General features: G+C 44.8%; 2 protein-coding genes across 4 annotated transcripts in view; one reads left to right on the top strand and one right to left on the bottom strand.

Annotated features, from left to right (window-relative positions):
* The window catches only part of FSD2 (fibronectin type III and SPRY domain containing 2), a 34967-nt gene extending 25314 nt beyond the window's left edge, over nucleotides 1-9653 (bottom strand). The window contains exons 1-5 of one of the 3 annotated variants that reach the window (XM_075897144.1): nucleotides 9497-9653; nucleotides 8830-9022; nucleotides 3589-4606; nucleotides 3404-3499; nucleotides 822-1055 (exon numbers count right to left, since the gene is read on the bottom strand). In XM_075897144.1, coding sequence (XP_075753259.1) covers nucleotides 822-1055; nucleotides 3404-3499; nucleotides 3589-4533 — 1275 coding nt within the window. In that variant the 5' untranslated portion in view covers nucleotides 4534-4606; nucleotides 8830-9022; nucleotides 9497-9653. Of the gene's footprint in view, nucleotides 1-821; nucleotides 1056-3403; nucleotides 3500-3588; nucleotides 6755-8829; nucleotides 9023-9496 lie in introns of those variants that run through there. The other 2 variants (XM_075897145.1, XM_014581662.3) reach the window with 2 other exon arrangements.
* Nucleotides 9654-18002: 8349 nt separating this feature from the next.
* WHAMM (WASP homolog associated with actin, golgi membranes and microtubules) overlaps nucleotides 18003-25496 on the top strand; it is a 30228-nt gene continuing 22734 nt past the window's right edge. Inside the window, exon 1 of the mRNA XM_006139241.4 lies at nucleotides 18003-18786. Within this exon, the coding sequence (XP_006139303.4) occupies nucleotides 18055-18786 (732 nt within the window). The 5' untranslated portion in view covers nucleotides 18003-18054. The remainder of the gene's footprint in view (nucleotides 18787-25496) is intronic.

Here is a 25496-nt window from a genome sequence, read left to right as displayed (position 1 = left end):
CACTTAGGTCCTGTAGGCTAACACAGTAAATTCAGAGACTGACAGGCTGTGTCTAGACTGGCAAGTTTTGATTTTGCGGAAAAACTTGCCAGCTGTCTACACTGGCCGCTTGAATTTCCACAAGAACACTGACGATCTCATGTAAGATTGTCAGTGTTCTTGCGGCAATACTGTGCTGCTCCCGTTCGGGCAAAAGCCCTCTTGCTCAAAACATTTGTGCAAGAGGGCCAGTGTAGACAGCACAGTACAGTTTTGCGCAAAAAAGCCCTGATGGCTAAAATGGCGATTGGGGCTTTTTTGCGCAAAACCGCATCTAGATTGGCCACGGACACTTTTCCGCAAAAAGTGCTTTTGCGGAAAAGCATCCTTCCAATCTAGACGTGATTTTCCGAAAATGCTTTTAACGGAAAACTTTTCCGTTAAAAGCATTTCTGGAAAATCATGCCAGTGTAGACGTAGCCACAGTGATTAGCACTTGAATGACTCTTTCACTGGTTCGATGTTCTGTTAATAGGTCTGGCTGGCTTTTTCATTTTTAAGTTAACTAAATACTCTCTGGAGGAAGCAGAGCCACAGAACAGAGATAGGAAGAGGCAGGGGGTGGACATTAAGGCCCAGAAATGCCTCAAATTTACAGGTGCCCTATGCAACCGTGTATTCTGCATATGGGTTTGGATGGCTCTGACTGGCATCATCATAAATTTGGCAAGTGGAAATTAAGTCACTCATTATCTTAATGCCAGATCCTTCTACTCTTAACTGGGCAGCCTTGTGAGGAAATGGATCATCCCTGAGGGGTCTTCTCAATGTAATTTCTTTACCTCTATGAAATCAGCTTTCTCCTTGTCTTTGTACACTTCCTGGATTGTTTCCATCAGCTCCTTACAGATGTCCAGATTTTCTCCGCAACTGACCAATTGCCCATACAGGGCTTCCAGCTTCTGTTTCTTCTCTTCCCCAAGGGCTTCTACCTTTTCTTCATATCTCTGAGCTAGGGTTTGCATGACTTCATCATAATGCATCTCGAAGTTCTGCTCTTGCCGCCCAAAATTTTCCTGGAAGGCATTTGGGTTTTATTTTATTCATCTAAGGCCTGAGCCAAAGCCCACTGAGGTCAGTAGGAAGGAAAAATCATACTGATACCAAATCAATGTGAAACAATTATGTTACATATAGTTACTAGCCTCAGCAATATTATCATTAGCTTATAAATCAGGATCATATTTTATAACTGCTATTGATGAAGCCCCCAATGAAGGCACTGGGAATGCTAGACAATCATTCTAGATATCATACAAACATAGTAAAGTGCAATACAAGCAATAACATGATGAATTAATCCTGCCTCTCAACTAAAAACTAGAAACACAAATAGATGCACATTCCAGTTATAAGAATTGGCTGATTCCACCTATATATTGCACTGGGGAAACCATCGCACCCCACTGGGGATTCATCGCATTCACTCTAGGGGAGATGAGCAGCTAGTACTGACATCCTCTCCCTCCCTAATGAGGAGGTTCATTAGGAGTGTAGATATAAGTGGAAATCTGGTCTTCCTTGCCAGCAGCTTTTCACTTTTTCACTGTTTCCACTGCCTGGCTGTAGCCACCCTCAGTTATGTCATAGAATCATAGAATCATAGAATAATAGGACTGGAAGGGACCTCGAGAGGTCATCGAGTCCAGCCCCCCGCCCTCAAGGCAGGACCAAGCTCCGTCTACACCATCCCTGACAGATAACCTGTTCTTAAATATCTCCAGAGAGGGAGATTCCACCACCTCCCTTGGCAATTTATTCCAATATTTGACCACCCTGACAGTTAGGAATTTTTTCCTAATGTCCAATCTAAACCTCCCCTGCTGCACTTTAAGCCCATTACTCCTTGTCCTGTCCTCAGCAACCAAGAGGAACACATTTTCTCCTTCCTCCTTGTGACACCCTTTTAGATATTTGAAAACCGCTATCATGTCCCCCCGTAATCTTCTTTTTTCCAAACTAAACAAGCCCAGTTCATGAAGCCTGGCTTCATAGGTCATGTTCTCTAGGCCTTTAATCATTCTTATCGCTCTTCTCTGTACCCTTTCCAATTTCTCCACATCTTTCTTGAAATGTGGCGCCCAGAACTGGACACAGTACTCCAGCTGAGGCCTAACTAGTGCAGAGTAGAGCGGCAGAATGACTTCACGAGTTTTGCTTACAACACACCTGTTGATACAACCTAGAATCATATTTGCTTTTTTTGCAACAGCATCACACTGTTGACTCATATTCAACTTGTGGTCCACTATGACCCCTAGATCCCTTTCCGCCATGCTCATTCCTAGACAGTCGCTTCCCATCTTGTATGTATGGAACTGATTGTTCCTTCCTAAGTGGAGCACTTTGCATTTCTCTTTATTAAACCTCATCCTGTTTACCTCTGACCATTTCTCTAACTTGCTAAGGTCATTTTGAATTATGTCCCTATCCTCCAAAGAAGTTGCAACCCCACCCAGTTTGGTATCATCTGCAAACTTAATAAGCGTACGCTCTATCCCAATATCTACATCATTGATGAAGATATTGAACAGTACGGGTCCCAAAACAGACCCTTGCGGAACTCCACTTGTTATCCCTTTCCAACAGGATTTAGCACCGTTAACAACAACTCTCTGACTACGGTTATCGAGCCAATTATGCACCCACCTTATCGTGGCCCTATCTAAGTTATATTTGCCTAGTTTATCAATAAGAATATCATGTGAGACCGTATCAAATGCCTTACTAAAGTCTAGGTATATGACATCCACCGCTTCTCCCTTATCCACAAGGCTCGTTATCCTATCAAAGAAAGCTATCAGATTAGTTTGGCATGACTTGTTCTTCACAAACCCATGCTGGCTATTCCCTATCACTTTATTACCTTCCAAGTGTTTGCATATGATTTCCTTAATTACCTGCTCCATTATCTTCCCTGGGACAGACGTTAAACTGACCGGTCTGTAGTTTCCTGGGTTGTTCTTATTCCCCTTTTTATAGATGGGCACAATATTTGCCCTTTTCCAGTCTTCTGGAATCTCCCCTGTCTGCCATGATTTTTCAAAAATCATAGCTAAAGGCTCAGATACCTCCTCTATCAGCTCCTTGAGTATCCTGGGATGCATCTCATCAGGACCTGGTGACTTGCTGTCATGCTACTGCAACCTCCTGCCAATGAGATTTTCCACCACTGGGGCCAGGTACCTTTGGATGAGCTGGAATAAGCTAAGAGCGAATCTACAGTGTCATGTTACATTTTGCTCAAGGTAGCCAGGGCCTCTATTTCTGTGTTTGCTCACCCACGAAATACTGCAGTCTTGTCAAAGCAGCTGTGTACTCAGCTGGTCCCACATTGCTCTTAACCAAAGAGTAAATTGCTTACCTCTACAGTGCTGAAAATTTCCTCCAAGTGACTGGCAAAGTTTTCCATTTGAGTAATCTGTTCTTCTAATTTACACATGCTTTTATGAATCTCCTCCTACCAAAGAGAGCATTACTATTAATAGGCTCATGTGCTATTTAACAGATACACAGAATAATGGAAGAGTCCCCTTGGATTATTCTTACCTTTGCACTTGTCACTGCATTGGCAAGCTGGGTCACCTCATGGTCCTTATGAGCACCAAACAACTTGTCAAATGCTCTAATGGGAAACTTGCAGGTAGCACAATAAATATCAGCATCTTCCTCTTCACTGTTTGGCTGAATACTCTGATCATCTTGCTCACCAGAACTCCTGAGCTCTTCTTTGGAACATGCCTGATTCAGCAACTCATCAGCTGCTGTGGTGTTGGGTAAGTGCTGAGATTCATCTTGAGAATCCTCACCAGGGAGCGTCTGTTCCTCTGGGCTTTGCATGTGATTTTGAGGCTGAGCGCCATTTACTGGTGAGCTGCTCTGTTCCTCTGGGCTTTGCGTGTGATTGTGAGGCTGAGTGCCATTTACTGGTGAGCTGCTCTGTTCCTCTGGGCTTTGCGTGTGATTTTGAAGCTGAGCACCATTTACTGGTGAGCTGCTCTGTTCCTCTGGGCTTTGCGTGTGATTTTGAGGCTGAGCACTGTTTACTGGTGAGCTGCTCTCCGGGGCATATGATTCTGCAGCTACTGCTTCCTTGTTATAAGAAGATGTCTCTTTGCTCTGTAAAATCCCAGCCATAGCTTTAGTCCCACGAAGAAGCTCCTGTTCTATTTCTGTATCGTCATCAAGTCCATATAGTTTTGCTAGTTCATCAACTTCCTTTTCCAAGTCATATGGATTAGGGTCTGAACTGCAAAAATCTTCACCTGGCTCTGTTGACTCTTTGCTGGTTTCTCCCAAATCCCCATTGCCTCTTCCAACAGGCTCATCAGGAAAGATTTCTAATCTTTCCTTTGATTCATAGAGATCCATGTGATAAAATGTAAAGCCTTCAGGCTCATATCCACTAGATTCTGGAACCATGATAGAAGCTGATGGATCAGTCACTGGACCTAAAGCGTCTGTATCACTACTTAAAAGAAATTCACTCTCCATTGCAGTGGTAGGGCTAGATGGCAGCAGGTCTGTATCCCTCGTAAGGCCTTCTATATGTGCAGTGGAAATGTGTCTTAGTCCATCAGAATAAAAAGAAAAGAATTAGTCCTGTGTTTGTTTTACAATGCGCAGACAGAAGAGCTTGTGTTTAGGACTGCTGGGGATCTGGGGTTAGGCCCTGTCTGGAAAATACCAGTTAGTAAATGGATTTTCCAACAGGACTTTTTACTTTTATTCTTGGATCCGCCATAGCTGATCCAAAGCTCACCTAAGGCCTGTTGTGTGCATGGGGACAGAAAGATAGAAACAGAGAAATATGTTCTGCAGAAGTGGCTAGTGGAAACCAGAGTTTCCAACAGAACAAGGGGAAGAGCAGCCTAGTCAAGGTGACATACGGGAGTGACACAAAATGAACATCTTAAAAAGCAGATTGTCGTCTCCTTCTGTTATTATATTGGCTAATGGTGGCAATGTGTCAATCACCAGGTGGGGCCAAATACCAGGGACTAAACTAGGGAACTTCCAGAGCTAAAAGTATAACTCTGCAGTTCATGCTAATGAACCAAGGTCTCACACAGAGATGCTGGGCAGACTTCTTACATTTTAGCAACTAAATGCTCTGAAGCTTCCATTGACTCTGGTCATGCTGAGGATGCAGGATTTCCCTGCAATTGCAGCTCTCTGTCCCAGAACTGAGTGCAGGGAGGGAGCCTGTCTCTCCTTGCTCTTGGTGACGCCTATGCTGGGCCCAGGCAGCCCAAAGGAGAAAACTGCCAGAATCAAATGCAGAGGGCAAAAGATGGGAGGGATAGACTGTGTCCAGATGAGGTACCTGGTGGAGACTGTGACTAGCTAGACAAGAAGACTAAGACTGAGAATTAGTGGGACAAGGGGAAAGAAGTGAAGGGGAAGGAGAGGCAGACCCAGTAAGGAGCCAGGGATTGAATGGGCAAAGAAACTGGGAGAAAGAGCTTGAGTGACACACTGAGATTGAACAAGGAGCCTGGAGATTAACCTTGGACCTGGCAGCCAATGCAGCTAAAGATTCTGAGCAGGTGTGGGATGCCTGGAGGCCAGGGGGGTGAAGAGAGAGAGATTGTATGAAGAACCAGGAGGGAATATCTGGGACTGGAATGGGAAGCCTGAGGAGGAGAACTATCTAAGTGGGGGAAAGAGAGGCCTGGGACAAAGACATACTGGAGGAGACTAGGTAGAAAGGGGTTGTGTTTGGAGGGAAAGGGTGCCCACCAGAGCATACTACCCTCAGGAGTCTTTAATGGAACCTAAAATTCCTGCATCTTCCCATCTCTCTGCGGTCAGCAAAGAGCGTCTCTTAGTGCTGGTCCACCCAGACCAGGGGTGAGCAAGATACCTCTTGCAGGCCGAATCTAGCCCACCAAGCCACCAGATCCGGTCCGTGGCCACACACCACCCTGTCGGGACCCTCAGGCACACAGCAGCCATTGTTTTAAGCACAGGGCTGCTCTATGTGACTCTCTGCTCTGGAGGGAGGGGAAAGCTTCATGTGATCTCCTCACTCTCGGCCCAGTCTTCATCTCCTCTTGGCTGGAAACAACCAGCCAATAGGAACTGACCTCAGCCAATCTCTCAACGCCTATTGGCTCGAAAAAACAACCAATAGGATCTGAGAGATTGGCCTGGGGGAGGGGGGCAACACAAGCCTCTCCCCTCTCCCATGGTATGTCTAGATTACAAGTCTCTTTTGAAGGAACTTGTCTAGACAGCCACAAGGGCTTTGAAAAAGTGATCCACTTGTTCAAAAGAGAGCACCCAGGCAATCTGGATACGTTCTTTCAAAAAAACCCTGTTTGCATTCAAGAATGCCTTTTTTTGAAAGAGCTCTTTCAAAAAAAGGTGTTCTTCCTGGTAAAAGTAGGTGTACCAATTTCAAAAAAACTGCCGCGTTCTTTTGATTTAATTTCAAAAGTACGCGACGGCAGTCTAGATACAGGTGAAGTTTGTTTGAAAAAAGGCCACTTTTTTCAAAAAAACTCAGTAGTCTAGACACACCTCCAGAGCTGAGAGCCATATGGAGGGAGCAACCTGCAGTTTTAAGCAATCTGGGGCACAGTAGGCAGAGAGCCTACTAGGGGTGGTGCAGGGCTGTTGGCCAGGCGACATTTAGAGTTCCAGCCAAAGCCTGACTCTGGCACCTGTGCCTCTCCTGCACCCCACTCCCTCCCCCAGTCACCATCCAAACCCTCTGCAATCCCTGTCCCAAGTCACAACCCCCTCCCAAACCCTGTATCCCCTGTTATACCCCGTCCCCCAGGCCAGAATCCTCTCCTGCACCCAAACACCCTCCTAGACCCTGCACCCCAATCCCCTGATCCAGGTCACTTCCCCCTCCACCCAAACTCCCCCTCAGACCTCGCTGCAACTCCTGCCCCCCAGCTCCTTACCCCAGGCACCCTCTGCACCCAGCCTCCATCCTAGAGCCCACATCTCCTCCACAGAAAAGTGCAGCCCTTGACCACATTGCAAAATCTTGGAGTGGCCCCCCATCAAAAATTATTGCCCAACCCTGTTCCACACCCAAACTCAGGATGAAGGTCTCATGTTGGTGTCCTAAATATTTCCCTATCTAGGGACAGACATGACCAAATAAGTACTACAGAGAGCCCAGTCTGCACAGGCTCGCTCTACCTGTTTTTTTTAAAGTCATAAACTTCTAGTAACGATCACACAGATGGGAATGTGAAAGAATGTAGTAAGGCCTACCACAGGCGGCTCTTACTGCATTTAAAAGGCTGAGCCGCAGCAGAGTAGGTCCGGGATCCAACGCGAGCCGGGACTCAGCAGTTCTAGCTCACACCAGGTCTGGGACCTACCCAGGAGCGGCCCGAGGCCGGCAGCAGCAGCTGGTGCCCCAGGCAGAATGCGGGATCGGCGCCCCCTCCTGCATGGCCATCAATGGTGTGATATCATCATCGGGTGCTCCGGGCGCCCTGTGACGTCATCATCAGGCGCCCCAGGCGCCCCATTAAAGCCAGCGCCCTAGGCAACCGCCGAGTCTGCCTATACTCATGCGCTGCCCCTGGACCTATCCCCACTGCAGCTTTGTAGTGTAAATGTACTAGGAGCCAGGCTGCCTGTGTGCACGGCTCCTACTACGTTTCAACTACAGAGCTGCAGCAGGGCCTTTTATCGACTAACTGTGTACTCAATACAAGTTGTATTAAATACACAATTAGTTAATTACCCACTTCTTAACATCCTTAGTTACAACTCCCTCCTTCACCCGAACTCCCTCTCAGACCTCACACTGTCTCCTGCACCCCATTCCCTTACCCCGGGTACCCTTCTGCACCCAACCTTCATCCTAGACCCTGCATCCCCTCTACAGAAAAGTGCGGCCCTTGACCAGTTTCCAAAATCTTGGAGTGGCCCCGCACCAAAAATTATTTCCCACTCTGACTCAGAGGATGGCTTTTCAATGCTTGGCTTTACAACCTTAATAATGTTATTTTAAAATAGGGTTTTTTGGGAGGAGGGGGAATTGCATGTAATTTAAGCATAATTTTCTCAATACATATGTATAGATTCCTATGTGTGTATCTAACTACTCTCTGTATATTCATGTACAGGCATGGAGACTCCCAATTACTGAAGCTGGAATGTACAGTACATATATTTCATCATGGCATAAATGCATGAAGTTTTACTGAAGAAATGAACTCTACCTCACTCACTCCTGAGTTTTGCAAAAGTCCGCTCACCTTTTATTGAACAGTCCCTACTCTCAGCCCTTCTAGCAAGCCAATTAATGCCAGAATAAGAATTTATGTTAATATTCAGCGAACATTTGGTGTGCACTGTCAGACTGGAAAATTCAGTATGATACCATACAGCTTATCAGCGCTAATGAGATCATGCCTATTGAGTGCATAACTACTTTTGGTTTTGTATCCAAAATTTTATTACTATGGTTAAAGGGGTCATAGAAGTACTTCAAGTATTAGTTCAAGTATTTCAATTGTGTGTTAATGAACATACATCATAGTTATAGTCTCTATTTAGTCACATTTTAAGGCTTCTAAATGACAATGTGGGTTTCTTTCTCTCACAGAATCAAAACTGTCGGTCATCACTAAGCATATTGAAGCCATTTTAGACGTTGTAACCATTGGTGTGGTTTCCAAATTGCCATTTAAAGCTCTTGCTGTTTCTGTTAGTTCCTATCCGGTCACATTTTTTCTGTGATTTTATTGATTTCCTGGCAGTTAATTGTTAAGCTAACAACATTGTATTAAGAATATTTTCTCATTTTTTTACCTTTTCAAACGTATCAGGAACAAACAGCCAATTTCCAGCAAGATGATAGGCTCACTGGCCTCTTGGTTTAACAGACATCAAATAGAGGTGAACTGCAAGAAATTTTGTGAAAAACATTCCATCCTCCAGAGTTATATTTGTGTAACTGAGAACTCAGTCTAGCCTTCTGCTTTTACACACAAACACACAGTCACTGAAAATATGAAAGTGGAATTTAGACTTAACACATTTTGCTGTAACTAAAAATATTGATAAAAGGCAGAAAATATATATGCCACAGGCAATAAAATATATCATGTTTATATCCCGAGTGTCATGAAATATTAAAACATTAAACAGGACAATAGTCTTGAAACATATTGAAAAAAAGTCTAACTCTTTCATAATTTAACAACCAAAAATTCTGTTTTACACACTATAAATTATCTGCTACTAAATCAAAAAATGAAATATCAAGTATTTTGCCTAGAATATTGTAATTCAATTACAGAAATTAAAACAAGTATAATTAAATGTGTTTGGAACACTCCTGCCAAAAAAAGAGTCGGGATTATGTGGTATGTTTAATTTACAAACATAGATACAATTATAATGCAGTATGTCTTGAGCCCTTGAGGTTCAATAATCCAAAACACATAAAATCAACTCATACTGCCTAAAAACTTGCCTTATCTTAAGAATCCATACATTCTTCTTATAACCCAGATGAACCAAACTTTACATCTATTTTTCCTAGCACAAATGAATTCACATGAAGGTAATTCCCTGCCAGTTTCCTGTGACTGCAGCTGGAAAACTTATTAAAGTAATTCTAAACAGTTTCTCAAATGACATGTCAGCTGTGAGCAAGAATGACAAATATAGATCTGTCCTTCAGCTTCACACTACTTAAGTGTCACCAGGATGAATGTCATACACTGAAAAAAATGACTCCAAAAGTTTGTGGGGTTCCCAGGCTTGATGTATTTTAAACAGACATGGAATGCCCCCTTAAAAACAGAGAACTCTGTGCAGATATTATTAAAAGCATCTGATGTGTCCATCAGCGAATCTAAATATGATGTTTTGCAAGGTTGTGAGTCAAGAATAAGCAATATTTTTTGTACCTTATGTAGGGTGCATAGTCCCTCTCTCTCTTTCTCTCTCTGCCTCTCCCTCTCCCTCTCTGTGACAGGCAGGTATGCACTGACCTAGTTAAGTTTAAATATCTGTTATCTTCTTCATAAAAGTTTAAATGGCACAACCCTGCTCCCACTTCAGTCAGTAGAATTACTGCCATTTATTTCAATGGAAGGCAAGATCAGACTCTAGAAAGCATTATGGTAAAAGTAATTAACTTGTATCTATATTTTTAATTGCAATAATTTATATAAATATCAATATATACAACTTCAGACTACCTGGGGGCTGAAAATAATAGAAAAAACAGCTGCTAGCTAGGTAAATGCACTGCTCATCTGATTAAAGAATAGCCCCCATATTATTAATAATAATTATAAGAAATTATTTAGATTGCAGTAGCCCTTGTGATGTATGAGTCCACACACAAATCCACTGAAATTGAAATATGTAATACTCTGTAGCTTGCAAACAAGCCACAGAATGAGCATTAACTGCAGGTCTTGAATGCCATTCAAATTATTCACCTGTTTCCTTTCTTTAACTGGCATAGTTTTGTGCTTAAAAGGACAATGAAGTTATTGCAGCTTCATAAATATCTGTTGTGTTTCACTGACCATGCAGTCCCACAACGGAAAATTCTGTACCTTGTGTTATTTTTTAGTTTCCTCCTTTCTTTTTCTCGCTCCTGCTGTGATCCTCCCAAGTAATGAATTATGAACTAACTGCTAGTGTGTCCACGCTCATTCTGCATAGTCCCCTGGCATTTCCTCTTATTGTTTAAGTCAGAGAGGAAGTACTTCCAAATGAATGATGCAGCCAACCTCAGTATTTTGTCTAAGAGTGTCTGTATTCATTTTCAAATTAGAAGCAAATGTTGCTGTTATCTTGCTGCAAATCTGCAAAGATCTCCTTAAGGTGCCCTGATGCAAAGCTGGCATACATGGCACATGCCCTTATTTTGTAAGGCCACAACAGACTATTGGGTGAAATTCACTGTTGTACGGTGCCTGAAGCAGGGTTCTGGACCACCTAAGTCAGGGGTCTCCAAACTTTTTAAGCATAAGATCACGTTTTGAATTTAAGTGCAATTCAAGATCTACCTCAAACCCAAACACCCTTGCCCCGCCTCCTTTGTGCTCCTTGCCCCGCTCTCCCTGAGGCCTCACCCCTGCTCACTCCATCCTCCCTCCCCCATCCTCATTCACTTGTACCAGGCCAGGCTAGAGGGTTGGGGTACAGGTTCTGGTCTTGGGTTACGGGATTTGGAGCTTGAGGGACTCTGAGCTGAGCTTGGGCTAGGCAGTTGGGGCGGAGGAGGGGTTCTAGGTTCAGGCTCTGGGAGGGTGTTTAGATGCATTGGGGCTCAGGATTAGGGCAAGGGCTTGGGGTGCAGGAGGGGGTTCATGACTGGGGTAGGGTTTCGGGATGTGGGCTCCAGCTGGGCACTGTTTACCTCAGATGTCTCTTGGGTGGTGATGCAGTGGGGCTAAGCCAGGCTTCCCCCTGCCCTGGCCCTGCACCACTCCCAAAAGCAGCCAGCAAATTATATCCCAAATCCTGTTGTGCCCCCCCTCCATTCTGTGGAGATAGGATAAAGAGTGGGAGAAGGGGCAGATTGACATCAGTGCCACCTCCTCTCCCTGCCCTGCATAGAAAGCAGGAGGCTCCTGGGGGAACAGCTCCAAGGCAAAGGGCCGGAGTTGTGCAGCAGTTGGAGGAGGAACAGCTGACGTGCTGGCACTTGATAGCCGTGTGGCCAAAGCAGTCAGGATCACCTGTCAGAGGCCCCAAGATCTACCAGTAGATCCCGATTCACTGGTTGGTGACCACTGATTTCCTAATTCCTACTTAACCCCTTAAAAAAGGAGCTATTCATGGGAATCAAGCCTTGTGCCGATCCTCTACACAGAGCTGCATTTCACCTGCAGTGTCTCTGATTAGTTTTTTGCATGCTTCAAGTTGCTCAATTTGAAGGAAAACGTGGTGTTTGCTTATAAAGTGAGTGTATCGGTTTGAAAGTAAGTAAGTTCTATACTTGCAGCTCTTCTCACTTGATACCTTGACTGTTTTGTGTCAAAGATCCCAAATGATAGCACCTCATTTCAGGGCTCAGACTGAGTTTTTATGCATTGGTATGCTATACCGTCACTTTTCTAGTGACCCCATACGTTTCTCCAGCGGCAGATATAGGGCAGGGCGAGTGGAGCAGCTGCCCCGGGCTTCAATAGGCCCCGTACACGTGCTACTACCTGTCGAATGTGGCCGTGGCGCATGCGCAAAATTATGCTGCCCCGGGCCCCGCAGTTCAATAGGCCCCGCCTGCACTCTGGGCCCCACAAAACTTTCATCCGCCCCTGTGTTTCTCTATCATTTTTGCTCCCCTTTTAAATTAAGAAGGCTGAGACAATCTTCAGAATTTGAACTGTTGCAATGTTGGGTCTATAGATTGGGACCAGTGTTCCTCATAAGCTGACCTCTCAGGTTGCCACTTAGGAGAGATTCAGATGCTGCCCAGCTGATTAGCAGAGCACCCACCACTTCCCATATCTGGCAGTATGTGTTTCTAGTGGTGGTGCACATTGTGCATGCTTTGGCGCACAAACAAAATTTATTCTGCATGTGGATGGAAAAAATTAGAAGGAACACTGATAGGGACACTAGCTTTAAGAGAGATGTGGGTTTCCTCCTTTACCTGAAAGGGGTATTAATGCTGAATGCTAATAATTACAATTTAAATATCAATGTTGTTAACTCTTTTTCCGCTGATTTTGGCAGAAACATTTAGCAACTCTGGTGTTGAGGGCAAAGTACTATCACCTTTTCTTTCATTGTGACCCCAGCTCAGTATGATCTTTCATCCAAAAATTGCCATTTCTAGTAGCGGCATCGTCTTAATACCATGCTGAGAGAAAATAGTGCTGAATTGCTACTACATCATTGTAATCTCCCATCCATCAAATGAACCTCTCCAGACTGCCTTAATTTATAAGAGCTGATACCTTTACAACAGTATTATATGACTGCAACTGAAGATAACCTTCTGAACATCTTACTAGTGTTATTCTTTCCAGAATCAGGTCCTAGATTTGCTATATACTGTACACAGCTCTGTATTTCTTCTTCTGCATCTAAATGACAATGCCTTTTGAGTCAGTGGTTTTTATTAGTAAAGTATCGGTTATCTATGCAATTATATTTGTCACATATCCCGGATAACATGTATTGATGTCTTTCCATTCGTGACTTAACCAGGGGCAGATGACCGTTTTGCGGGGCCCCGGGCAGCATAATTCCGCAGGGACCCCCTTTGCCATGGCGCATGCACAGTGACGCCATGCGCATGCGCAGCGGTGCCACGGCGCATGCGCGGGGCTTTCTGAAGCGCGGGGCCCGGGGAGGCCGCCCCGTTCACCCTGCCCTATATCCGCCCCTGGACTTAACAATTGCTCTTGATTTCATGCAGAAAACTCCTCAGTGGTATCTAGATGCCTCACTATCACTGAAATCAGTGACGCAGACAAGACGAGCAGGGCTTTAAACTAGGTTCTAGAGCAGATGACCAAAGTCCACAGGTAAAGTGAAAAATGTGACGAAGGGTCAGAAACTAGAGGGAGATGATCTGTAATAGCAGAGATAAAGGAGAAACAAGGCAGAACTCGGGGGGGGGAGGGGGATCAACCCAATACTTTAGTGGTCTGTATACCAGGGGTGGGCAAATTTCAGCCCGTGAGCCAGATCCAGTCTCCAGAGTTAGCCCATGGCAGCCCCCCACCTCCATGTTTATCTGTACCTCCAAAGGTATCGGAGAATCGCAGCTCTCATTGTCCACGGGTTGCCATTTGCAGCCAATCTAAGCAGTGGGAAGTGGTGTCCTGGTCCGCAACACTTTCTGCCACTTGCATTGTCCACGAATGGTGATACACAGCCACCCAGAGTGGCAATCCTCCAAGACCTATTGAGACATAGGTAAACATGGCGGTGGCAGCCCACCAGGGTCTAACTCTGCAAGCTTCTGTTTTTATATTGCCCAACCCTGCTGTATACAAATGAAAGAAGTATGGGGAATAAGTAGGAAAAACTTGAAATGTTAGTAAATAAACACAACTATGATATTGTTGGTATCAGAGACTTGGTGGCATAATACACATGATTGGGATATTGGTTTAGAAGGGTACAGCTTGCTCAGGAATGATAGGAAGGGAAAAAGTGAGGTGTTGTTTTATATATTTAAAAATATCTATTCTTGGACTGAGGTTGAGATGGACATAGGAGACAGACTTGTTGAGAACTATGTAGACGGAGCTTGATCCTGCCTTGAGGGCGGGGGGCTGGACTCGATGACCTCTCGAGGTCCCTTCCAGTCCTATTATTCTATGATTCTATGATTCTGGGTAAGGTTAAAAGGGGAGAAAAGAGTGATGTCAAGGTAGGGGGTCTATTACAGATCACCTAGACAGTAATAAGAGTTGGATCAGACTTTTTTAAGCAACTAACAAATCATCCAAAGCACGGGACTTGGTGATGGGGGACTTCGACTATCCATATATCTGCTGGAAAAATAAGACAGCAGGGCACAGATTATTCAACAAGTTCTTGGAATGCACTGGAGACGTGTTTTTTTTTTGTCTTGTTTTTCAAAAGGTGGAGAAAGCTATTAGAAGAGAAGCTGTTCTAGATTAAAGGTTTGGAAAACATGACCTGTGAGGGAAGACTAAAATAATTGGATTTATTTAGTTTGGAAAAGAGAAGAATGAGAGGGGAACATGATAACAGCTTTCAAGTAAGTAAAAGAGTGTTACAAGGAGAAGGGAGAAAAATTATTCTCCTTAATGTCTGATGATAGGACAAAAAAACAATGTCAGGGTAGTTAAGTACTGGAATAAATTACCTAGTGAGGCTATGGAATCTCCATCATTGGAGATATTTAAGAGCAGGTTAGATAAACAGCTATCAGGGATGATCTAGATGGGTCTTGGTTCTGCCGGGAGTACAGACTTGATGACCTTTCCAGGTCCCTTCCAGTTCTAGTATTCTATGATTCTATGAGTCGAGTAATATTTTTTTACTGGACCATTATCTGTGGGGGAAGAGACACACTTTCAGGGTTAGCTTATTCTTTAGGATAAGATTTTAAAAAACTTGTATATTCCACCACCAGCAGTTGGTCTAATGAAATATATTATCTGACCCACCTAGTAGATCACATCCTGGGCCAACATACCTACAACATTAAAAGCAAGGGGCGTTAGGTATCTAAATATATTTGAGAGTCTGGGTCACAATACTAGAGTGATGGGCAAACAGATTAGAGAGTTTCTGCTAAAAAGCCTATTACTTGTTATGATACTGTATATTTTATGGACATATTATTTTGACTCTGAATCTGAATAACTTGAATATGCTGTATGTAAACAGGGCAAGGCAAGTAACCTGTCATTCACGAGCTTTTGATCCCCTGAAAGTGTAAACTGTATCTGTGTGCATATATTTTTCTTGTATGTGACATTAGAAATAGGAAGTCGGAACCTGCTTATCAGTCTAGATCTTCTGGTGAAAACCATTATTGATACAAAACCTTTTATCTGGAATAAGGGCTACAATGACAAATTATTATTTTTAACAATTTCTCTTAGGCTGCGTCTGGACTGGCATGATTTTGCGGAAATACTTTTAACGGAAAAGTTTTTCCGTTAAAAGTATTTCCACAAAAGAGCATCTAGATTGGCATGGGCGCTTTTGCGCAAAAAGTGCTTTTGCGCAAAAGCATCCATGCCCAGTATAGACGCGCTTTTGCGCAAGAAAGCTCCAATGGCCATTTTAGCCATCGGGCTTTCTTGCGCAAAAAATTAAGGTGCCTATCTACACTGGCCCTCTTGCGCAAGTATTCTTGCACAAGAGTGCTTATCCCTGAGCGGGAGCGTCAAAGTGTTTGCGCAAGAAGCACTGAATTCTTACATTAGAATGTCAGTGCTCTTGTGCAAATTAAAGCGGCCAGTGTAGACAGCTGGCAAGTTTTTGCACAAAAGCGACTGCTTTTGTGCAAAATCTTGCCAGTCTAGATGCACCCTTAGGCTGCGTCTAGACTGGCATGATTTTCCGGAAATGCTTTTAACGGAAAAGTTTTCCGTTAAAAGCATTTTTGGAACAGAGTGTCTAGATTGGCACGGACGCTTTTCCGCAAAAGCACTTTTTGTGAAAAAGCGTCCGTGCCAATCTAGATGCGTTTTTCGGCAAAAAAAGCCCCGATCGCCATTTTCGCGATTGGGGCTTTTTTGCAGAAAACAAATCTGAGCTGTCTACACTGGCCCTTTTGCTCAAAAGCTTTGCACAAAAGGGACTGTTGCCTGAAGGGGAGCAGAATAATATTTCCGCAAGAAGCACTGATTTCTTACAGTAGGAAGTCAGTGCTTTTGTGGAAATTCAAGCAGCCAGTGTAGACAGCTGTCAAGTTTTTCCGGAAAAGCAGCTGATTTTCCGGAAAAACTGACCAGTCTAGACATAGCCTTGGGCTACATGTAGATTGCATCCTTTTTTTGTAAATGGGATGCAAATTAGACATATCGCAATTGCTAATGAAGCGGGGATTTAAATCTCCTCCGCTTCATTAGCATAAAAATGGCTGCCGATTTTTTTCGGCTCGGAGCTTTGCCGGAAAAAAGCACCAGTCTAGACTTGTATCTTTTGGAAAATAAAGCCTTTTTCTAAAGAGCCTTTATCCCTCTTAAAATAAGGGTTAAGGGATCTTTCGGAAAAGGCTTTATTTTCCGAAAGATCCGCGTCTAGATTGGCGCTTTTTTCTGGCAATGCTCTGAGCCGAAAAAAAGTGGCAGCCATTTTATGCTAATGAAGCAGGGGAGATTTAAATCCCCGCTTCATTAGCAATTGCAATACGTCTAATTTGCATCCCTTTTACGAAAAAGGGATGCAAGCTAGATGTAGCCTTAGTGTATTAGGCTTAATTGGCATATTTTATTTTGTCTTAGTAAATTTGATCTATCTGTCATCACTTGCAACCACTTAAATCCTACTTTTTATACTTAATAAAATAACTCTTGTTTATTATCAAATCCAGTTTAAATAATTGTTACCTGGGGGGAGATGAATATCTGTGCCTATCTCTCCTTCACTGATAAAGAGAACACACTCTATGAGCTTTCTCTGTGTAAAACTTTTTACAGAGTAAGATGGAATCCTTCCAGGGAAGGCTGTGCTCCTGGGTGATGTCAAATGTCTGTAATTGAGTCCTCCTAGAAGTGAGCTTTTAGCAGTGTCTTTGTTACTCTGCTGGGGGGCTGTTACCCCCAAATCTGTGCCTTTGCTGTGGCAGGACAGAGCAGAGCTTCTGGACCAGCAGGACAGGGTGCTGGAGTGCCCCCAGAGGGTAGGTAGATGGGTTTAATGGTATGATCAGCACATTGAGATGGGTGACAGTCTCAAGAGGATATCTGTGATCCAACCCATCACACTTGTTTTACAGGGAAAACTGGTAGAATACTAGAGAGGAAAACAGTGAGATGGCAATCCAAGGATAAACTGAGGCAAGGGATGAGCCCTGAACCAGATCTGCCTGTGTTTCAACAGTGGGCAAAATAATACTGAGAGATTGTGATAATGGAAGTGACTGTATTTCATGATTCTTGAGTGAGCATAATTTCTCAATGTTACATTAACACAGTTCTCTGTGACATACTACTTCACATGCACAGCATGAAAATCTCATTTCCTCAACTGACTATTGTTTGTGCTCAGAGAAACTGCAGGTGCCTGAATTATTCGTGTGAACTGCATTTTTATAGTGGTTTAACTCAAAGAACGCTAGCATTTAGGAGGGACAGAGGGAGGGAGGGAGGGAGGTTCACATGCATATGTGGAGTTTTTTCATATTCAGCTAACTATCCGATACCCGAGCGCCTCTAGTCCCCTCCTTTTAAAGGCACAGGCTGAACACCACTTCCAGCAGCCATCTGTTCGTCAACGCGCTCTACTTCCTGGGGCAACTCTTTGGCTCCGCCCCCAGGCTAAGAAACCAATCAAAAGCTGAAGCTCTGGTGACGTATATCACTCCCGAATACATCTCCCCCTCCTCGCGCTTCCCTTTAAGACATGTCACTTTCCCTTTCGTTCCGCCTGATACAAAGTAGCGGGGGGCGGAACGTTGGGCACAGCTGGGGGAGCAGCGAGTGGCGCCCGCGGGCGGCGGTCCCGGCAGCCTGGCTGAGCTCTGAGCCGCCTGCCCCGGGCTGGGCCATGGAGGCCGAGCAGCAGCCCGACAGCCTGGAGGGCTGGGTGGCTATCCGGGAGAACGCGTTCGCCGAGCCCGAGCCCCACAAGCTGCGCTTCCTTGTGGGCTGGAACGAGATCGAGAGCAAGTTCGCCGTGACCTGCCACAACCGCACCCTGCAGGAGCAGCAGCGGGAGGCGGCCGGCCCGGCAGCCGGAGGAGATGGCGAAGAGACGCAGCAGCAGAGCTGGGCTGGCCTGTTCTCGGCGCAGGCCCTGCTGGGCGTACACCGGCAGCTGGCGGCGCTGAGCGAGCGGCTGGAGCCCTGCTTCCCCCAGCTGCCCCCCGTGCTGCCCGGCCAGAGCAGCGGCAGCCTGTGGGCGCTTCTCTTCCCCAGCGGGCCGGTGCTGGAGGAGGCCGAGCTGGAGGCCCTGTGTCGCGGGCTGGAGCGCTACCTGGGCTGGGCGCTGGAGCTGTGCGGCCGCAGGGTGGTGCTGGACTCGCTCTTCGCCCAGGACCAGCAGCAGGAGGCCGAGTACTTCGAGAACCTGCACGAGTTCCGCAGGAAGGCCCTGAAGGGGCAGCTGGTGGGGTCAAAAGAGGCCCTGCGGAGGGTACGGGCTCCTGGGCTGGGTGTTTGGGGATGGAACCTGTGGGCACAGGCATCCTGAGGGGCTGGCCCTGAGGATCCCTGTGCAGGTGCCCAAGCCAGTGGGGGGATGTGCTCTATGCTGTTGACAAGCTGTGTGGCACGGTACATGCTGTTGACAAGCTGTGTGGCACGGTACATGCTCTGGGGGCACTTCGTGCCAGGTGCCCCTCCCAGCTCTGAAGGTGACAGCATAACCTGGCATGAGAAGCCTGAACACGTGGGCAAACCAGAGTCTCCATCATGGAATGGCCCTGGGGCTAGAGAGAATGGGTCTGCACCACGTGGTGGCTTTGGTAGGGTTGGTACAAGTCACTCTTGTTTGGATTTCAAGCTAAAATTGACCATTAGCCAAAATTGCCACTTTGCTTGGTGTGGACTGAGGAACGTGAAATATGATGGCTTTTGTAAGGTCACCATCTGAACCCAGGAAATAGCCATGCAGTGTTCCCTGTAAACTGAGCGCTTGGGTGGCCGCTCAAGAGAGATTAAAAGATGACCCAACTGATTAACAGAGCACCCATAGCCACCTACAGCCAGTAGCATGTTTCTACTGCTGGCACACATCTGCAGGGGCCTGAGTGCACATAACATTTGTGCTGCACACGGATGGAAAAAACTAAAGGGAATATTGGAGCCATGTGCACTGAAAGAGATTGCTTTTGAACATTTTACCCATCTCCAGACCAGTATCCTAATGCACTACAGTGCTTTGAGCTTTTACAGGTCTAATTCTTTTTTCATAGCACTCTCCAGCCCCAAAGTGCTTTTACAAGTTAATATAAAAACTATGCAGAGAGGCTACTTACTCCTCATTTCACTGGCGACTAAGCTTCCTCCATGAGACAAGGATCAGGACTGCTGCTGGTGGAATCTTTAGGGCTCCTGCTAGAAAGTTAAAGTTATATGCCAGCAGGAATGGGAGAATTCATTCTACAAACACCCACTGATTTATGTGTTTCTGATTAGTTAGCGTGACTGACACTGAAAGCACCACACTGTCCCCAGTTCTTCTTGAACTGCCTCATTTGGACCCCAACCCTTCAAACTTGTACATAGCACTACAATAGATTTACATTATCGATCCAACCACCCTCTCTTGAAGATGCTAGTTCCCTAGTTTGGGCTTAGTTATCAAATATATTCGCTGTTTTAGTAGATCTTCAAATTATGGTGACTTCCTCATTAATCAGTAATGCACCCTCTTCCAGCCCATCATCTAGTCTGATGCTAGAATGCCATTTTAGAGTGTGAGCAAATATAAGGATACAACATTGTGGAATATTGGACTAGTATGAAGCTTTGTGTTTACATGAATAAACACGTATATAGCCAAAAATAGCTGACACACCAATATCTGAGTTTATATCAGTCATTCCAAAGGCTACGTCTATAAGGATATGGAATGAAAATGAGTTGCAGGTGCCCTATAAAAAGTAGTGTGCAAGATACTCAAGGCATTATTTTTTAAATAAACCTCAACTAAGAAAATCCACCGGTGTACCCATAGACTGTACAATATGTTCCAAAAATAAGAGCACAAAATAATGTTGCAAACTAATCAGCCCATAATCTTAAAACTACCTTCTCGCTAAAAAGTCTGGGAGCACCTAATTTATGTAGAATACCAACTGGTACATGCTACTGATGTTAGCCTGTAGTCATTTACACGATTAACTGATAAATCTGGGCTCATCGGTTAATCCTAACGACTACACACATCCCCTTGCTGTCTCTGTGTCAGAGTCACCAAGGGTGGGAGCTGGTGCCAGCTCCCACGGAGCCTCTTCCCCCCCTTTGCTGCCTCCTACAGAGGCAGCAGCACGGGGAGGGGATGTGAGATGGGAGTGGGTGCTTGAGGGTGGAGCAAGCCAGCTATCAAGTTGGCTCCCTGCACTGCTGCCTCTGGATCAGAGGTGGCAGGCGGGAGCTGGGTCTTGCGGGAGCTGGCTTAAAGCCAACTCCCCATGAATACCAGCTCCTGCCTGTCCCCCTTCGTGTAAACATGTAACCATTGAAAAATTCAGCAGTTACAATATTTACAAAAATCAGTGTTTGCTAACATCCCTAGTACTTGCATACAGCTTAAAATTTCAGTTTTTACTGAAGCGATCCTATGCCTGTGCCAAATACCTTGTTATGGATGCCTAAGGGTAGGTCTACACAGCATGCTTATTTTGAAAAACTATTTTGGAATTTTTTCTCCAAAATAGCTATTCTGAAATGGGCGTTATTCCTAGTGGAATGAGGTTTACAGATTTTGGAATAAGCTGTCCGTTATTTCAGAATTATTTTGAAATAACAGAATTGCTGTGTAGATGCTCGCATTGTTATTTTGAAATAACAGCCATTTTTTCCAAAATAACCGTGCTGTGTAGATGCACACTGAGCATGAGCTTTTGGCTTAGTAGGTGTATAAATTAATTGTGATACAAGCTCTTACTTCCTGTGTGCATAAATACACTTTCTGAAAAACTGCCAATTTTCATTCGTGAACAGATAAAAAAATAATCTACTTCAAGGCAATATGATTGAAAGTCTGTTCATTATTATGTTAGGGGCATCTCTCTATTTTCAGCAGTGTTAAGAAATCACTTTAAAAATAGTTCCTAGTAACATAAGACTGACCATACTGGGTCAGACCAAAGGTCCATCCAGCTCAGTATCCTGTCAGCCGACAATGGTCAATGCCAGATGCCCCAGAGGGAGTGAACACAATGGCTGCATCTAGACTGGCAAGTTTTTCCACAAAAGCAGTTGCTTTTGTGGAAAAACTTGCCAGCTGTCTACACTGGGCGCTTGAATTTCCGCAAGAACACTGACGATCTCATGTAAGATTGTCAGTGTTCTTGCGGAAATGCTATGCTGCTTCTGTTCGGGCAAAAGCCCTCTTGCGCAAATGCTTTTGCGCAAGAGGGCCAGTGTAGACAACGCGGTATTGTTTTGCACAAAAAAGCCCCGATGGCGAAAATGGCGATCAGGGCTTTCTTGTGCAAAACCGCGTCTATATTGGCACGGACGCTTTTCCACAAAACATGCTTTTGCGGAAAAGCGTCCGTGCCAATCTAGACGCTCTTTTCGACAAATGCTTTTAACGGAAAAACTTTTCCGTTAAAAGCATTTGCGGAAAATCTTGCCAGTCTAGACGTAGCCAATGGGTAATCATGTTATCCCTCTCCTGTCATCCATTTCCAGACAAACAGACTAAGGACACCATTCCTACCCATCATGGCTAATAGCCATTGATGGACTTAATCTCCATTAATTTATCTAGCTCTTTTTTGAACCCTGTTAAAGTTCTAGTCTTCACAACATCCTGTGGCAAGGAGTTCCACAGATTGACTGTGTTGTGCATGAAAAAAAACTTTCTTTTGTTTGTTTTAAACCTGCTGCCTATTAATTTCATTGGGTGACCCCAGTTCTTGCATTATGAGAACAAGTAAATAACTTTTCCTTATTTATTTTTTCCACACCAGTCATGATTTTATGAACCTCTATCATATCCTCTGCTTAGTCTCCTTTTTTCTAAGATGAAAAGTCCAAGTCTTTAATCTCTCATCATATGGGATCTGTTCCAAACTCCTAATCATTTTTGTTGCCCTTCTCTGAACCTTTTCCAGTGGCAATTTTTTTTTTTAGATGAGGCAACCACATCTGTACTCAGTATTCAAGAAGTGGGTGTACCATGGTTTTATATAGAGGCAATAAGATATTCTCTGTCTTATTCTCTATCCCTTATTTAATGATTTGTAACATTTGCATTTTTGACTGCCGCTGCACACTGAGTGGATGTTTTCAGAGAACTGTACACAATGACTCCAAGATATCTCTAATGAGTAATTATACAGGCAGTCCCCGAGTTACACGGATCCGACTTATGTCGGATCCGCAGTTACGAACGGGGCTTTTCTCGCCCCGGAGGACGGGAGCGGCGGGACGCCCAGATGCGCCGCGGTCCGCCGCCCCCGTCCTCCGGGGCGAGAAAAGCTGCTCCCCGTCTCCCTGGTCTGCAGGGAGATGGGGAGCAAAGCCTTGGAGCACGCCTGCAGCGGGACAGCCTGGGCACACTTGAGCTGTCCCCCTGCGGGCATGCTCCAAGGCTTTGCTCCCCGTCTCCCGACCAGCAGACCAGGGAGATGGGGAGCAAAGCCTCGGAGCACACCCGCAGTGGGACAGCCGCGGCGCGCCTGGGCTGTCCTGCTGCGGGCGTGCTCCGCGGCTTTGCTCCCCGTCTCCCTGGTCTGCTGGGGGGGGGGGGATGCAGCTAGTGCCCCCCCCCCCAGCAGACCAGGCTTTTCTTGCCTACACCTGGGGTAGAGCAGCTGGGGGCTGCCGGGTTGGTCCCGCAGCGCCGCTCCGGACCAACCTGGCAGCCCCCCAGCTGCTCTGCCCCAGGCATCCTGATTCAGTTTCAGCAGCGGCTGAATCAGGACGCCTGGGGCAGAGCAGCTTGGGTGCTGCTGGGTTGCTCCAGTAGCGCCGAGGAGCAGCGCTACTGGAGCAACCCAGCTGCTCTGCCCCAGGCGTCCCCAAGTCAGCCGCTGCTGAAACTGACCAGCGGCTGACTACAGGAAGCCCGAGGCAGAGCTGCTCTGCCCCGGGCTTCCTGGAATCAGCCGCTGATCAGTTTCAGCAGCAGCTGACTTGGGGACGCCTGGGTTTCTTAAGTTGAATCTGTATGTAAGTCAGAACTGGCGTCCAGATTCAGCCACAGTTGAAACTGATCAGTTTCAGCAGCGGCTGACGCCAGTTCCGACTTACATACAGATTCAACTTAAGAACAAACCTACAGTCCCTATCTTGTACGTAATCCGGGGACTGCCTGTAGTTAAATTAGTCCTCATATTGTATGCGTAGTTGGGATTATCTTTTCTAATGTGCATTACTTTACATTTATCAACATTAAATTTCATTCGCCATTTTGTTGCCCGATCACTTAGTTTGGTGAGATCTTTTTGAAGCTCTTCACAGTCTGCTTTGGTCTAAACTATCTTGAATAGTTTGGTATCATCTGCAAATTTTGCCACCTTACTGTTGACTCCTTTCTCCAACATGTTTGTTGACACCTCAAAGAACTCTATTAGATTAGTAAGGCATGATTTCCCTTTACAGAAACCATGTTGACTTTCCTCCAACAAATTATGTTCATCTATGTGTTTGACAATTTTAGTCTTTACTGTAGTTTCAACCAATTTTCCCAGTACTGATGTTATTCTTACTGATCTGTAATTGTCAGGATCACCTCTGGAGCCCTTTTTAAATGTTGGTGACACATTAGCAATCTTCCAGTCATTAGGTACAGAAGCCGATTTAAAGGATAGGTTGCAAAACACAGGTAATAGTTCCGCGTTTTCACATTTGAGTTCTTTCAGAACTCTTGGGTGAATGCCATCTGGCCCTGATGACTTGTTACTGTTAAGTTTATCAATTTGTTCCTAAACCTCCTCTAAAGACACCTCAATCTGGGACAATCCCTCAGATTTGTCACCTAAAAAGAATGGCTCATGTTTGGCAGTCTCCCTAACATCCTCAATCATGAAGACGGAAGCAAAGAATTCATTTAGTTTCTCTTCAATAACTTTATCATCTGAGTGCTCCTTTAGCATCTTGATTGTCCAAGGACCCTACTGGTTGTCTAGCAGGCTCCCTGCTTTTGATGTACTTAAAAAAAACATTTTGCTATTACTTTTTGAATTTTTGGCTAGCTGTTCTTCAAATTCCCTTTTGGCTTTTCTTATATTTCTACAATTAATTTAATAGAGTTTATGCTCCTTTCTATTTTCCTCGGTAGGATTTGACTGACACTTTTTAAAAGAGATGTCTTTTTATCTATCACTGTGTCTTTTACTTGACTGTTAAGCCATGGTGGCATTTTTTTGGTTCTCTTAGCTGCAGATAGGATTTAACTCTGAAACAGTTTTGAAAAATAATTTTCAAGACTAATTTTACTGCATCCATACAACCATGTTTGCTGTAACTAGATTCCTTTTCTTAAAAGCAATGAGGTGAGTGTTTTTTAGGACAACATAGCAGCTTTATAAGTGGCTGAATAGTCAGTTTTTGGCCTCATTTTCATATAGCCTGCTGTATTTCCTGGTATATCTACACAATAATCAGATTTTTCCTGAATGACAATAAATATTCATGCAGGGGATTCTATTTACATTTTAATAAGGTAAAAAGACTGTAACTGGATCCCCAGAGTAAACATATATGACTCCTGACCCAGTTAAAGCACTGTTAAGTCTTTCCATGTACGTGGGATTTCACACAGTATGAAACTGGCCCTGAATCATGCAACAGCCTGGGACTTTGGCAGGCCTTTAGCACACTTTGGGAACATGATTAAACCATGGCCAAGCTCCATCTATTCTGCAATCTGGGCAAATTATTTAGCCCTGTCAGGGGATGCCTTTCACAGCCCTGTTGTCTACTGGCCTCTTTAATGAATGCAACTGTGAGTTGTTTATATTCATTTTAAAGGTTAGAAAACTGAGGTTCTGTTACTTTCCCCCAAAGTAACATGGGACTGCTGGGTCAGAGCCATCAATAAAATTGTCATCTCCTGACTGGTTTTAAATACAAGATCATCCTTCTGGTGTTATAATCAAGTCCTTCCATTAATGGTGACAGTTCCAGTGTAAATTGAACTAGAGGCAGTAATAAATGGATTCT

The sequence above is a fragment of the Pelodiscus sinensis genome, chromosome 14 (genome assembly GCF_049634645.1).
Source record: "Pelodiscus sinensis isolate JC-2024 chromosome 14, ASM4963464v1, whole genome shotgun sequence".
Lineage (NCBI taxonomy): Eukaryota > Metazoa > Chordata > Testudines > Trionychidae > Pelodiscus > Pelodiscus sinensis.
The sequence above is the reverse complement of the archived record's forward strand: the minus strand, read 5'-3'. Positions and strand labels throughout refer to the sequence as shown.